General features: G+C 33.6%; 1 protein-coding gene across 1 annotated transcript; it reads right to left on the bottom strand.

Moving 5' to 3' along the window:
• Positions 1–14175: 14175 nt before the first annotated feature.
• Positions 14176–14947, bottom strand: LOC129940740 (putative nuclease HARBI1). Its single transcript, XM_056049183.1, has 3 exons — positions 14849–14947; positions 14650–14794; positions 14176–14584 (listed from the first exon to the last, which is right to left on the bottom strand). The coding sequence occupies exons 1-3, from the start codon at positions 14852–14854 to the stop codon at positions 14196–14198; spliced, it is 540 nt and encodes a 179-aa protein (XP_055905158.1). The 5' UTR covers positions 14855–14947; the 3' UTR covers positions 14176–14195.
• Positions 14948–15566: the final 619 nt, after the last annotated feature.

Genomic DNA, 15566 nt, shown 5'->3' with positions numbered 1-15566 from the left:
AGTTGCTCATAGGAGCTAGTAAATTTTATGGCAATACATTAGTATTTAAAAATCTACAATTTTGATCATAAAGAAATTAATACTTTTGGTATGTACGTCCGTTACCACAATCTCATTTTCAAGGCAATTTAAATTACAAATTAAAATTAAGGACTACAAAGACGCAGTGTTTGCAACTTAAAAGCCAGAAAAATTAAATTTTATTTATTATTTAAACTTTTGGCCGAAAACTTTGGACTTATAAAAGCTCAATATTCAAATACTCAAGAACCATACAAGCTTAAAATGTTTGGTTTGCATTTAATTAGCTACAATTCCAGCGATTAAAATTTTTTGATCCCATTACAAAATGTCCGTTTCGTAACGCATTTTAAAAATAATTATTCGTTGCATTTAAATTAATTTGTAGTGGGCTAATAATATTTTTTAAAAATTGTAATATTTTAAAAATCCGAAATAAATATATTTACCTTTTAATGATAAAATGAAACGCCTTATGTATCTACTCCAGAATTGATAATCTTTAGAAGGAAAAACTTGGATTTTCATATTACTTAAAAACTAAATTTATTTTGTTTCAGAACTTATTAAAATATTTAAGTAAAATTAATTCCTACTAATAAAATATATAATCCAAGAAAATGAAAAATGTTTCATTAACTACAACATGTCTAATGAAAACTTAATTCTGACCCTAATCATTCTCCCCAGTTTTAATGATGAACCTTAAACTTTCCTGCAAGCATATTGGACAAATGTTTTCAACTTCAAAATATAGTTTCAAATAGTTTAACCATTAAAATATATCCAACTAACTCAATTTGCCCGAAATCACTAAAACGAACATGCTGCTTCCATGACTTCCTTCATCCCATTTACCTTTACCGCTGATGACCAACTGTTTCCCTGGATATAAAGAGGCTGTTAAATTAGAAGGATTAAAGATTATGGCACATCATAAATTCTGCCAAAATAGTCATAGCAATTACAATTACAAATTGTACCCACAGCATATGTGCTCCTAATAGAACTTGCCAATATGGAGGTAAACTCATACTCGTTATAACTTATTTTATACTGAAACTAATTTAATGAAACGCGCGGATTACAAATAATTTTCATAACTACCCAAATATGTAGATGTTAATCGTTAAAGTGGAAGGAGGAGGGAAAATCAAGAGTAAGAGAGAATTTATTGGCCCAAAACCCCAACTGACCTTATTACGACGAAGAAAGTAATCAAAACCAATAATTTCATCCGACAACGACAACACCAAAAACAACCCCTGGGGCCTGGGCCTGGATTTTGAGTGAGAGCTAGTGTTTTCGACAATAAGTGACGCTACTTATGTAAATGGTATTCGCTCCAGAAAGCAGTTTATGTCGCATAAATCCAACTTATTAGTCCTTTTTAAGGTGCTGCCATTGGCATGATGACGATGACGATGCCGATGCCGATGCCGCAGCTAAGCTGATGATGACGAACTAAGATTCCATTCCACTAAGAGAAGGTACGTAGGAACATGAATATACATAAGAGGGCAAGTGCGGGCTCATTTGTACATTGGTTACATGTGGACATGATGTTGCGAAATGTACAAGAGTCAGTTGTCAATCGCACATGCTGCGTCCTTGCTTCTTTTCTAAAGCCTCATTTCATATTGTTGTGTACCTTTAACCTATGTGCCATTCCCAAAGAGCACATTCATTCCTCCCCCGATATGGTAGTCAATCAATTTATATCTTTTACCCGGTTTAGGTTTATTCAAATGTGCGAGTCGTTTTTGCATAGAACGCATATGCTGCTACCTACTGTGAATAATCTTAATAGCACCGACTTTAGACAGGAAAAATTGCATGCCAAATCTGTTCTCTATACACCCCCACCGATCTAAAGGTATTGGGATTTGCGACCAAGCCTCAGCGCACAACGCTCAGCGGGTAGAAGTACCTCCATACAAAAAGTATGTACTATGTATGTGGAAAATCCGCAACATTTTGATTCAAATTTCACCTTTATCTCTGCCAAATATTCGAATAAATCATTGAGTAATGAATGAAATATGATGACGTTTTCTCTCGCTCGGAACGCTTCGTTATAAAGCTGGTGAAATAAATTTATGCATAACTATACAACTGCTAGGAGAAATCATGGATGGATTCCCATTTCCATCCTGCATACACAGTCAAATAAGGACTCTAGCTTTGTGGGCGGATATCGGCGGCGATGTCGATTTCGGTGCCGGCAAACGGCGGCGCGCGGCGGCGGCGGTGACGGCAACCCCCAAGAGAGAAAATATATCTGATACTCTAAATATTCTGCCGTGATGTATAGAAATATGAAATATAACCAAATATTGGATTGTATCTAGATTTTTAGATTTGTTTTATATTTTTATTTCGTTTTTTCTTTTTTGAAAGATAGATAACTATATGAGAGATGTGTTCTTTGGCATTGTGAGCTTTTTATATGATTTATCTATTGAACGTCGATGAAATTTTAACTACATATATACGTACATAAATATGTATATGAATATATGTATAAAAGGATAATATAACACACAAATTGAATTTTTCAAAATATTAACATTCAGATTTGGTAAACAAAAAATCATTGAAACAATCCTCAGGAGTACGATGTGTTTTATCTTAAGAGTGACGGTTGACTAAAAAAACAATAATAATAAATTCAGTTTTTCATCTTAAGGCCCTGTTAAAGCTCACCTTACCTGATTTTTCTTTGCAAAGTATGACGTAATGCTCGCACTCAAGAGGGTTTAAAAAACCTTATAATTTTAAACATAAAGCAAAAATTATGAAAATTAAACATTATTTGAAAAAATGTCGATGCACTTAGGTCTTGAAAGTCTTTTTCCACACGAACTCTATGCCTGGTAAGACATGTGAAATTTGACTAGAGAGTGAAATGACACAATATTGAATATTTGTTTACGAGTTCGACGCATTTCAAATAAAGTATTTCTGTATAGGGTGTTTTTTTGCTGTATGTGAATGTTTGTTGGTTAGGTTTAACATTAAAAATCATTTTCATTTTCCTGATTCATAAGAAAGGGGCTTGACCGAGGTCTCTATTTATAGAGGAATATCCTTTCTAAATTCTTCACATAAAATATTCCCGCTGGTTTTGCAAAAACGTTTCAATAAATGGATAGAAGACAACAAGCTCTTAAAGGATTTTCAAGAAGGCTTTAGAACAGTTTATTCGACGGTTAGCCACATTTTGACCCTGAAAAGTATCGCTGGAACATTCCTGAATAAAGACAAGAAGCTTATTTATACGTTTTTCGTTGACTTTAAAACTGCATTTGATATGATCGATAGCCATGCGCTTATCTACAAGCTGGTATTGTAACGGAATGTCATGGAAGTTCGGAAGTTCTATATGCAGATACAATTGCTAAGGTATGGAATGGAGAAGAGTTGTAGACAGGGTTTAAAACACAATCGGGATTCAGACAGGGCTGTACATTGAGTCCGAGTCTGTTCGCCTTTTAGTGAAACTTGGAAAAAAGGTTTTTCTAACAAAAGTATAGCACAAGCAGCAAGTTCAAGGTATTTGAAGCGGTAAATACGAAACAGTTGAGAACATCTCCGATACTTTATTAAGCGAATTTTTAGACTGCCATCAAATACACCCAACTAAGTTAGGTATCATATCGGAATCAGGATTATCACCTATTTTCATACGAACCCTAAAAATGCAAGTCGATTACATCCTAAGAATTATGAAGGTGAGCAATAAAAGGCTTTTGAAGTAGGTGTGCTGGTTGGATAAATTTGGCAAGAGAATGTGGAATGGGACTTAACCGTTTGTGTTATAATCAGAATGATTTAAAAGCTTTTCGCAATGGACATACAACAACGAGAGAAATACTTGAATGACGCCACAGGATCTATATACAGGCAGCTATACATGTCAACTAAATCACAACTTGGAAGAGAGGAATTATTTTAGGGATGATAATAGCATTGTCGAAATTTCAATGATGGTTAAATTGAGAGGTGAAGTTATGCAGATGAATTGTATACCTCATAGAGATGACTTACCAATTATATGCTCATTGTGCAATTTTAAGGAAAGGGAAGGTGTTTTATACTTTGTTGAAAGATGCCCAGTTCTTAAAGAAATAAGAAGGAATACTTTTGGTAGCAAAATACTGACGCAAAATCAAGTTATACTCTTGCTTAACAATATGGGAGTTAGATTAAATTATATCAATATATATACATACATATGCAGGCAAGCTCTTCTCTATAGAAATAGAATTATAATTGAAAGTTTTTAAATATGTCATATTATTGACCTATGTTATTTTTTTATGATTTTCCAACTAGGCAGACGGCAGTAAAGCCATGCTTTTTGTTTGTTAACTGTATAAAAAACTTTTAATCAACGTTATCAAAATAAAAACCAATATAATCTGATGTTTGAAAATATCAAACCATACGAATGTGTTGACAGGGTTTTGTCAATTTATCATGAATAGTTTGGAGATAGAACAACTTTTCCAATTTGTGGAAATTTACTTTAAAAAAAGAAAAACATTTTTGCATATAGCAATTCACCATTTAGTGATGAAGCTCATGTCTTGATAAATGGCTTTGTCAATAAGCAAAGTTTCTCAATTAACAAACCACCATAACATCAGAAACAGAAATATTTTGAATACTTTATATTTACTTTGATAAGCAGCGAAGTAAGGCATTCTCCACAGTACTCACTGCTGTAGTGTTACAGATAAGTATCAAAAAGAGACAGTGATTAATTTGTTCTATAATTTATTTAATATCAATAAGAGTTTATAATCTCAAATAGACTAACGAAATTTTTAAAATATTCATTGAATCATTATAAAATTAAAGCTATGTACAAAAAAATACAATTATATTTAATTTGTTTTAAAATACAAGTTTAATATATTTTTGAATGAGTTTCTACTCAAATGAAAACTAAAGTCTATATTATGTGATACATGATATTAATCTCTCTAACATTGCGAGTTATGGGTTCATTAAAAGCATAATTTACTCTATGAACGTTTTCCCGGAATTATTTCTCCAGAAGGAGCGTAAAGCCATAATAAATAAGAACAATCAATATGATATGATAAAATATCACTCACAAAATTTATGGCAAACATCTTACGGCGGTTTTCAAATGTCTGCATACCAATAAGCTGACATCTAGCGTACGAAAGCATTCCAATGCTCCAGCCTAGCCTAGTTTACATCATTTTAAAGAAGCGTACAGTCTGTATGTCTAAGAAATTTTAAATCATCCGTAAACATAAGACGCATTGAGTTCGTAAGGACATCAGGTAGGTCATTAATAAAAAAAAGGAACATTGGACCTAAATGACTCCCTTGCGGAACGCCAGAAGTTACAGAAAAGGGATGTGAGGTAATCGAATCAATTGAAACAATCTAAATGCTCCCTGAAGAAAAGCTTTCAGAGATTTAAGCATGTTGAAATGAAAACCTATCTCTAATTTTTTTAATAAAATTGTATGATGCACCTTATTAAACGAGATATGGTGTCAAAATTCCAGCGCCTGCAGATACATTTTAACAAAAACATGATCAAAATTATGTTGTGTGCATTTTTAATTTATTATTGAATACAAACTTTTAATTTTTTTTAAAGAAAAGAAACCAGGTTTTATTTAAATTAAGAACTACATACGGCCTATGCAAAAAGGATAAAAATGGCAGTTTTGAAATTATAACAAAGTAAGACAACAAATCTTTTCCATCAAATAATTTTTATACGCTAAATAAGTTTAAAAACAGATAACTAAATACCTACTATTGTGATAGTTATAAATAAGAAAACATAAATAAACAAATTAAACGAACTTAAGTCTATATGACTTTTAAAACTTAATCTTATTCTGTTTGTGTTGCATCCTACATTGAACCAATATGGTTCTATTCAAAATTGTAGGCACTTCTGATATTTTCCTGTATTTTTTATTGGGATTCTTCAGCTGCTTATTTATGGATCCAAAGAATTTAAAAAAAACCTATTTCATTCTTTGAAATCTTGGAAACTTTCTGGCAATGATTGTTTCGAAATTCTTGCGCCCTCGTTGAGCTTCCCAATTGGAAGAATACCAAAGGTACACTTCAACATACAAATTAGCGATTTTAATGAAACGTTCTTTAAATCCCACTATATTGTAAATAGAATACAAAGGTAATATCTCTGATTTGAAGTGGTTGAACCATACCATAGTTGAACCGATTTTTTCTGTTTTTCATTACATTTGAGAAGTTGCATTTGCACAGCAAAAACTAAATTTTTTTTGTCTCTTCGAACTTTCAATTAATTTCGAAAAAAAATGTTCGGATTTTCAAGCACTTTGTAGCCTTTTCAATTTCGACTCAACAAATGTTTGAAATTTCTGGAGGCCTTCCGCCATATGGTTTTGTGATCATAAGCTATTTCATTCAAAATTCTACTTCTCTGTATCATGCACTGATATTTCAATTTAGTAGATAAGATTAAAATGATTTTATTTATTAACAACATAAGAATATAAAAATTTACATTTGCTTTGCCGTCTGCCGATTGGTATACTGTTTATAAGATAAGAAACTATATTTAATAAGAAATATTTTTTTAAAGAAAAATAAAATGAATCACTAATGATTTACTTGAAATATTATAAGCTAGCATTTAATATTCTATCTCTATAACTTTAGAGCTGTTTTACAAAAAAGTAATAGCTTTTCTGTCAATTCGTTCAATATATTACGAACTTGTTCCGTTGAAAGCGTATCTTTACCAAAGAAGAAACGTTTCACGAAGAGTCGGACATCTACCCATAAAATGAAACATGTCTTCTCTTTCTGCTGTGTTACATATACTGCACAATATTGGAAGGTCATTTCGGTGTGGCCTATAATTAAGCGGAAGAAGTTCTACCCTCGCCCTTAGCATCATTGAGATGGATTCTACGCCTAGTTCGTCTCTGAAGTAGTTTTCATGTTGAAGGTTATAGTTGAGTGTACTGTACACCGATCTGTAAAGGGATCCTCTTGCTTCACTTTCATACTCATTCCTGCAGTTTATATCTGTGTTGGAAATGATTCTTTTGTATGTCACAAGATGTTCAACTTCTTTAATGATTGTTAAGCTGTTTTCTAATCACTTGATATTAAAAACGTAACCATGTTAATAAAGTGTACAAATTTCAAAATATAAAATATTCAGCAACTTATTAATGGTTGATCAACTTAAAATTACTTAGAAATAAACAATTCAACATAAATTGCATTTCACTTATTTTTTAAAGATGCTTTATTAATTCATAACATTATGGTTTTAAGCAGTTTAAGATTTCTTTAAAAAAAAAAAAAAACAAAAATAAATCTAATCAGTTCCATTAATATTTTGGTGACTTGCATACAGTCCCCCTTTAGCTCAATCAGAATATGAAGAAAGAATCCAGCTTTTACTTAAACGAAAAACAAGTGGCAACAAAAATTAAATTCAACAAAATAAGATGCTTGTAACTTTTATGACAATAATATTGCTTTCGATTTCATATCCTTGTCAAATTTATGTAAACAAAATAATAAATGACAAACATTTCGACGCCAAATTGGGAAGGTCGACACAAATTCGGCTTACCTTGAAGAAAGAAAACTGATACAGAACACATTCAGCAAGATATATAAATTATTGTCATGCATCGTCTTTAAAAAATTAGCTTGAATTAACAACAGCAAAAAAAAAACTATAACTAATAAAATGGACAATTTTCAAGAAGAAATGGTAAGAAAACATCTGGAAATTGTGATTCTATAAAAACAGTCAATTTAACAATTGCAGCTTTGACATAAAATAAAAACTTCAAGAAGGGGGTTTGTTCGTAGACTATTACATTAACATGTGGTATTGAAGCGAGCTTGAAGCTCAATTCTTTATATAACTGAATCGAGTTGAAATGAGCTTGATTTCCCTCGATTCCGGTCGGGGATCGGAGTCGATTCAAAATTTGTGAAGAAAAACATGCGTGAAAGAGGTGGTTTTACAGATAATGCATTATGGTCTGTTTATTTGCATGTTTGTGTACAAAAAATATAGTTTTGTTTTAATCAAATTAAAAAAAACTTGTAATTATCACAACTAATTCAATGCTATTTGACTATAAATCACCCGGCTGCTAACTTTGCGATCGGTTAATTTTAGCGACGACCTCGACAAAGTGAAGATAGTTATATCTAAACTAACTGAAGTCAAAAAAAGCTGCTGGAGCTGACGGAATCGCTGCCGAACTATTTAAAGCAGCAGGCGATGACTTAGTAGGGAGCATGAACAAACTCATCTGCAAAATATGGTCGGAAGAAAGCATGCCCGATGAGTGGAATCTCAGCATAGTTTGCCCGATACTTAAAAAAGGAGACCCTCTTAATTGCGCCAACTACAGAGGCATCAGTCTTCTTAACATTGCATATAAGATACTCTCTGCCGTATTATGTGAACGTCTGAAGCCGTTCGTCAACAACCTAATAGGTCCTTATCAGTGTGACTTAATACCAGGAAAGTCCACTATCGACCAAAATTCACATTAGGGCAGATCTTGGAAAAAAAACAGATACCCACCATCCCTTAATTGATTGAGTAATGTCTAGTTTTGGCATCCCTGTAAAACTTAGCCGTTTGTGAAGAATGACGATGGCGATGCACTGTCATGCGACTTTTTCAATATCGTTCTGGAAAGAAATGTGCAAAACTGAACCGTCAACACTAGAGGCACAATCTTCCAAAGGTCCATCCAATTACTCGGATACGCAGATGATATTGACATAATTGGAAGATCAAAGCGTGATGTCAGTGGAGCGTTTTTGAGCATTGCGACGGAAGCGAAGATGATGGGTTTAGTGGTCAATGAGGACAAGACCAAGTACAGGGTCCGGCAAAAAGATGGGTCCGCCAAAAAGATCTCCCATATTTTAAAAGGCAATGACAAATAAATAAACAATTTAACAGAAAAATTGTATTGAATTTTTTAAATTAAATACCATACATTTTACATTAAATAAAATAATTACTTAGTTTTAAACATTACCATTTTATCTATAAATAGCTTTAAAAATATAGCTCTAAAAATACGGGAAGTTTTTTTTGCTGGACCCTGTATATGCGGTCATCAACAAAAGACATTGAACAACGACGTCTTGGACAAAAAGTCACCATGGATAACTATAACTTTGAGGAAGTTGAGGACTTTGTCTACCTAGGCACCGCTATAAACTCAGACAAAGATACCAGCGCTGAAATCAAACGAAAAGTCCTCTCTCGAGTATCTAAAATCACCACTCATCATCCCGGTTCTCATTTATGGCGGTGAGGCCTGGACCCAGTCAAAGAAGAATGAGAGCGTCTTCTTCAGGTGATTTTCGGTCCCGTATGCTAAATGGAGAGTGGAGGAGAAGATATATAACGACCTGTACGAGTTGTACAGCGACACTGACCTAATTAACAGAATTAAAGTCCAACGGCTTAGATGGCTAGGTCATGTAGAGCAAACGGACATCAACGCTCCAGCCCCGAAGGTCTTCAAATCCGATTCCGAGGTCGGCGGCGCTGTAGAGGAAGACCGCGACTCTGGTGGTGCACGCAGGTGGGTGAAGACCTCAACCAACTTGGTGTGCGAAACTGGAGACAGCTAGCTAGGGACCGAGATGGCTGGAGACGCATGTTGGTTGAGGCCTAGGTCCGCCCGGACTGAAGCACCACCTAAAGTAAGTAGGTAAATAAGAATTTTGTTTTGCCAAGTTGACAAAGTTAAACCTTCAAAGCAAAAAATTGGAAAATTGAGTGCTTACAAGAATTTTTTTGATAAAGTTTCTATAAAAAACGATTATGAATCCATAAATCCGATTTTTCGCTTAAAAATTATTCCATTACTTTCGTTGTATCCTAAAGGTGGCATTCGAAGTTTTATATACAAATGTCGCGTAGCCACTATAAGTGCCGCCCCCATGAAAACCTATAATGACAATACTCTAGGTTACATATACAAAAATGGCATTTAATTATTTTTGCTGAACTGCCTTACTTAAGACTTAAGATTCACAAGATTCAGTTATCTAGAAGCATGTTTTCACAGTTTAATGATATCTCTTAAAAATTATAAAATATTATAAATTCCCAGGGGATGCTGTGTGTCTCATCATTTTATCTCATCTTCAATCAAACTAAGACCCAGTTTAAAGTCTGTAATTGCTTTCAAAAAACATATTATATGCCACTGGTTTGCCAAAACAACATGATTTTAAATTGTTCATCGCCTGCCGCCGACACGCCGCCGGAAATTCGGGTTGGGCTTAGTGTATTCCTAACCAAAAAAGCCAAAAAAGGGGAAACAAAAGCGTAAACATATTCCAATCAATTTAAAGATAGGAATTACATGAATGACAACAACTTACAAACAAGGACTATGTAGGTACTTAGATTGTGATTTCATTATGCGTAACCGAGTGTTAAAATATCAGGAATAAATATTCCCATTTCCATCGCCTGGGTAGGCACGTGACTGATCACGTGCCACTGCCGCACGCCAATGACGCTTACACTAACGCCGACACCACCACCGCAAACCATACACATATCCCACAATGAAAGCTGCAAAATCAAGTTTAAGACCTTTTCTTTATACACGGCTATGAGTACCTATAAGTATTGGTTATGTAGTTTGAAGGGGTGAATAATTGCAAGATAATCATGTCCTTATTGGCGGTAAACATGGTTGAGATGAGCTGAATACAAAATTAAATATTTATTAGATTCCCAGCAAGGATCGTTGCGCATTTGCCTGGGTGGTCGGTCATATTGATATTTAGAGACTGATGGATGTGGTGACCCCTTTCAATCACAATTGCGTAAGCTCGATGCCGGCAGTCGGAACGTATCCCTGGAGGCCATGTTCCCAAAAGATTGTTTGATGTCATCCAATTTGCTTATGATAATTCGAATTTGTCGAAGGATTCTTTTCTTAATATTCCTATACTCGTACACCATAAGTACATTAGAACTTGTACAAATAAAATCAGAACAAAATCTATACGAATGGAAAAGGACATTTAAATACATCTTAACGCAGGTAAATGTGGCCTTAACCCTAAGTCTTAAGAAGGGGATTGGCATCAACTCAACGTCAGCATTTGATTTCATATTTTTATATCTCTTTCAGGTGTTTCAAATTGGGGCTGTAAATGTAAACTCTGATGTAATTTTCTATGATGCGATGCTGAGGTTGCGTTGTGCTATAAAAATCGAAGGCGGCCTATGATTTTGAATTCGAACGTTTTTATTATCCTTAATATTGTCGTTATACGATTGCGACCCACCACACCACGGAAGTCGGAGTGTGTTGTGCGTATATATGTATAGTGAACTGAAATTGCGCAAAATGGCAAATTGGCATATTATGCGTATTGCATTGAGATTACTTTGCATTTTGTGCGTGGTTTTGAAAAAGTGTGTACGCTTACAAAAATTTACGACAAATAAGGCGCTTAATGACATTATTTTAAGTCTAAAAAGGAGCCGGAGTTGGAATTTCGAGCGGAGCATGGTATCATGGGCAATGGCATCATCAGAAAAGGTAAAGAAGTCGAACCTGGATGGCCATATGTGCGAGTTGTAAACTTTATACGACCTCTCTTTGATTAATATTTCGTATATTCTTCATTTTTATTTGTTGTAGTCAGCACAGCAGCAAGTAAGGATTTTTGAGTTGATTCGCTGAGTTTGTCATATAAAATATATTTAGCCAAACCTGACCCACACCTTGGCTTGGAATAGAGCTCTGGAGGTAGCATAAGGTATGTAGAGTTAGATGGATTTTATGTTTAAATTCTGGGCATCCAATCGAGTGATGCAGTGCTGATAGGGAACGGACGTGGACGGTACGGGGGTAAATATGGTTCCGATTAAACAAACCTGGGGATTTTATGGGTTTATTGGTTTATTTCGAATAACAAATATATATGGAAATACGACGACGAGCACGAGGTACATACGTAGAAACATACTTTTAACGAAAGCAAAGGTTTTATAGGCCAAAATGATGTTGTATATTTTTTGAATGAAATTTCCTTATTCGAAAGGGTTTAGTATAGTGTATAGTATTATGCTCATAAGTTTATAAATATTAGAGGTAGGTAGTGAATATTTATTGTAGCTGTATTTATTATTAGGCTTTTAAATGGTTTTCTGGTTTAATAAATTCAAATTTTATAACTAAAACTTGTTTTGTAGAAATTTATAGCTGTTTCAGGATAATTTTTTTTGGAAGGTGGTGGATAAGCCTTATTTTTATATACCAACTTTATATGTGTACCTAACCTATGTACTAATATGAATTATATTATTTTCGATTACAAATTAGAAGACAGATTCAAGAAATTATCTGGTATATTTCCTAGATTATAAGGTACATAAATGTAAAATAGTGACACTTTTTAAGGAAATGCGAATGCAACAATTAAGGTAAAACTTTTGAATCAAATTTTGAAAATTTATTTCTATAAACTTACATTTAACTGGGGTGCCAGCACGTAACTTGATACAACCGAGTTTAGTCGATACAATCGAGCATTGGCAGCACACATTTTGGTTCAATCGAGCTTCCTCGATTGTTTCGAAAGATTTGGCAGCACACAAACTTCAAATTGACGTTTGAAACAAAAGTTTTCACTCGACAGAAATAAGCTAAGAAAAATGGAAAAACAAAATATTGAAAAACAAAATATGTCCATAAATAGAAAACAATGTGAAATTTTGACGAACTTCATGAGTGCTCACTTTGATTTAGCGAGGGGAATACTTAAAACTGCCCAAGGGAGGAAAGATAGCAATATGCTGTGGGGAAAAGTGACGGAATCCCTAAACACAGAGGGTCCTCCACAAAAAGATCTGAAAGATTGGAAAAAAGTAGGTTGATGTTAAATATTATGTATATATATATGTTCTTATTTACAGATCATTTTTTTTTTAGACCTGGAGTGATCTTAAATACAAGGTGAAGAACAAACTAAGAAGCAATAAACTTAACTTAAAAGGCACGGGTGGAGGTCCATACATTCAAAAAACAATCGACGACTTGGAGGAAAAAATTATAGAGTGCGCCGGTTTGGAAGCAGCAGTCGATGGAGTCCCTACAGCAAAATCCTTTGGAGTTGGACAAAACAACTCGGACAGAAACATAAAAACTAAAAGCCCGGACATTTGGGAAGATATAGTGTTAGACTATGCAAACGAAAATAATATTGATGAAGAAGAATTATTTGTGGAAGATGTAGGTATGTACCTAGTTGTATGAACTCTTATTATTGATTAAATTCTAATAACAAATTTATTTAAGACAACTCAACTAAAAAGAGAACTTATCGTCATAAAAAAGAAAAAGAAAATGAAAAAGAAAATTTAATGAAACAATATGTGACTGCAACAGTCACAATCAATACGAAATTGGACAAAATTCATGAAACGCTTTGCAGCACTTTAAAAGTCGAAAAAAGAAGACTTGATTTAGAAGAAAAACAATATAAACTAAAAAAAAGAAAGTTTGAGATGTATGAAAAGAACCAACATCAAAAATTGCGGCTACAGGAAGCAATGTTGACCACCAAGATAGAGGAAAATCGTATAAGACTTCAAGAGGTGGAAACACGAAAGTTTTAAAAGTTTTTTATTTAAGCCCAGACGCGCACATGCAACTAAACAGTTTGGTTTCGTTTTTAGGACTCCCATGTAAGCCCATTGTGGTCAAACCAAACGGCTTAGTTGCATGCGCACGCCTGGCCTAAGAGTATGTATGCAATGTTCAAAACTTAAAAATCATCTAAAAGCTGTCAACAAATTTTGTGTGCAAGCATAACCAAAATGAAAAGAAAAGATTCCTAAATCCTTTGTGTTTAATATTAGCCCTAAAGTATTTTTGTATTTTATTGTTAGTTTGTATACCAAATGAAGTATTTTTTTTTTATCTAAGTTTAAGAAATGAAATGTTCCTTTTTTAAGTTTTTTTTTTATGTTTAAAGTTCATATGTAGCTATGTCTATCTTTTGATTTAATAGCTCTAAGGTAAAAGACTGAAATAAACAAAATAAATAGAATTAAAAACAAATTTTAAGTATTGTTCATTTATATTTTTTTATAATGAATTTTTAATATTATTTCTTATATTTTGGGCAATTCTTGATAAATTGTCATTAAGGTTTGAATTTGAAATTACATCAGCTTGTGTGTTATTTGTATTTGAAGTAATACTTATAGCATTTGGTATGAATGGTAGCCTAAAATGAATGCAAGCATTATGCAAAGCACAGCAAACATTAATAATTTGTGTGACAGTTTCGGGGTCAAATCTAAGTTTTCGTTCATTTGATAGGCACCTCCAACGTCCTTTTAAAATTCCTATAGTTCTTTCGATTTGGCTCCTAGCTGCGGAATGGATATTGTTGAACCGTATTTCTGCACTTCCCTCTGTTGCATTTCGGTATGGTGTTAATAGCCACGGCTGTAAAGGGTATCCGCTATCACCTTGAACGATACAATAGTTACTTGATAATTATATGCACACATGTAATTAAAACAAAGTAACTAACCCAGAAGTCGAATGCTTACTTCACCTGCATGAAATTGTTGTTTTAGAAACTCTACCTCATTGCTGCAATTCCAAACAGCCGAGTCATGTGGAGCACCACCATGTGAACTGTTGATTGCTATTATTTCGTTTAGATGATTGCAAATCTAGACAAATTGATATGTACATTTTAGTATGTAAAATAGAATTCATAATATTACCACCATTGCATTCAAACTATGGAACCCTTTACGGTTGAAATAGATGTGCTCGTTTTCTTTTGGTCTTAAAATAGGAATATGAGTACCATCAACGCAGCCCACTATTTTTAGTTTAAATTTCCTATAGTAGTACTCCTTGCTGTCTCTAAATTTAGAGCAATCAAATTTAATCCATTGCGGACAAAACTTATTTTCCAGGAGACTCAACGTTCGGCGAAAGAACTTGAAAACTGTTGTCTGTGCCATACTTAGCAACACATTTGTTCCAACATTGGTTTGGTAACTCCCACTAGCTAGGAGATTTAATGTTGCACACAGCTGTAGAACTGGTGGAACTGATGTTCTTCTTCTGTCTTGTGGAAGATCTAACGAGCTGAGTATCATTTTAAAACATTCCTTGTTGACTCTAAACTGCTGTACAAAGCTAAAAAAAATTGTTTTACAAATGTTATACATAATCTTTCTTTTCTTTTTGAATATTTACTTATTTTCACTCAATTCGAATGGGTTGCTGTTATCTCTCAAATATCTTCTTTTTATTTTGGCATAGGACACTTCTTCGCCTTCACTTTCAGTCTCCGAATCAAAGAAAAACATTTCGAAAAAACTTATAATTGAAACTAGAATGGAATAATTTCAAAGAAAACTCATTTGACATTTCATTTTATAGTTCACAATGACTTTTTTAAGTAAAAGTCACAATGGAACTCGTCTCAAA

This window comes from Eupeodes corollae, chromosome 1 (assembly GCF_945859685.1).
Source record: "Eupeodes corollae chromosome 1, idEupCoro1.1, whole genome shotgun sequence".
Taxonomy (NCBI): Eukaryota; Metazoa; Arthropoda; class Insecta; order Diptera; family Syrphidae; genus Eupeodes; species Eupeodes corollae.
The sequence above is the reverse complement of the archived record's forward strand: the minus strand, read 5'-3'. Positions and strand labels throughout refer to the sequence as shown.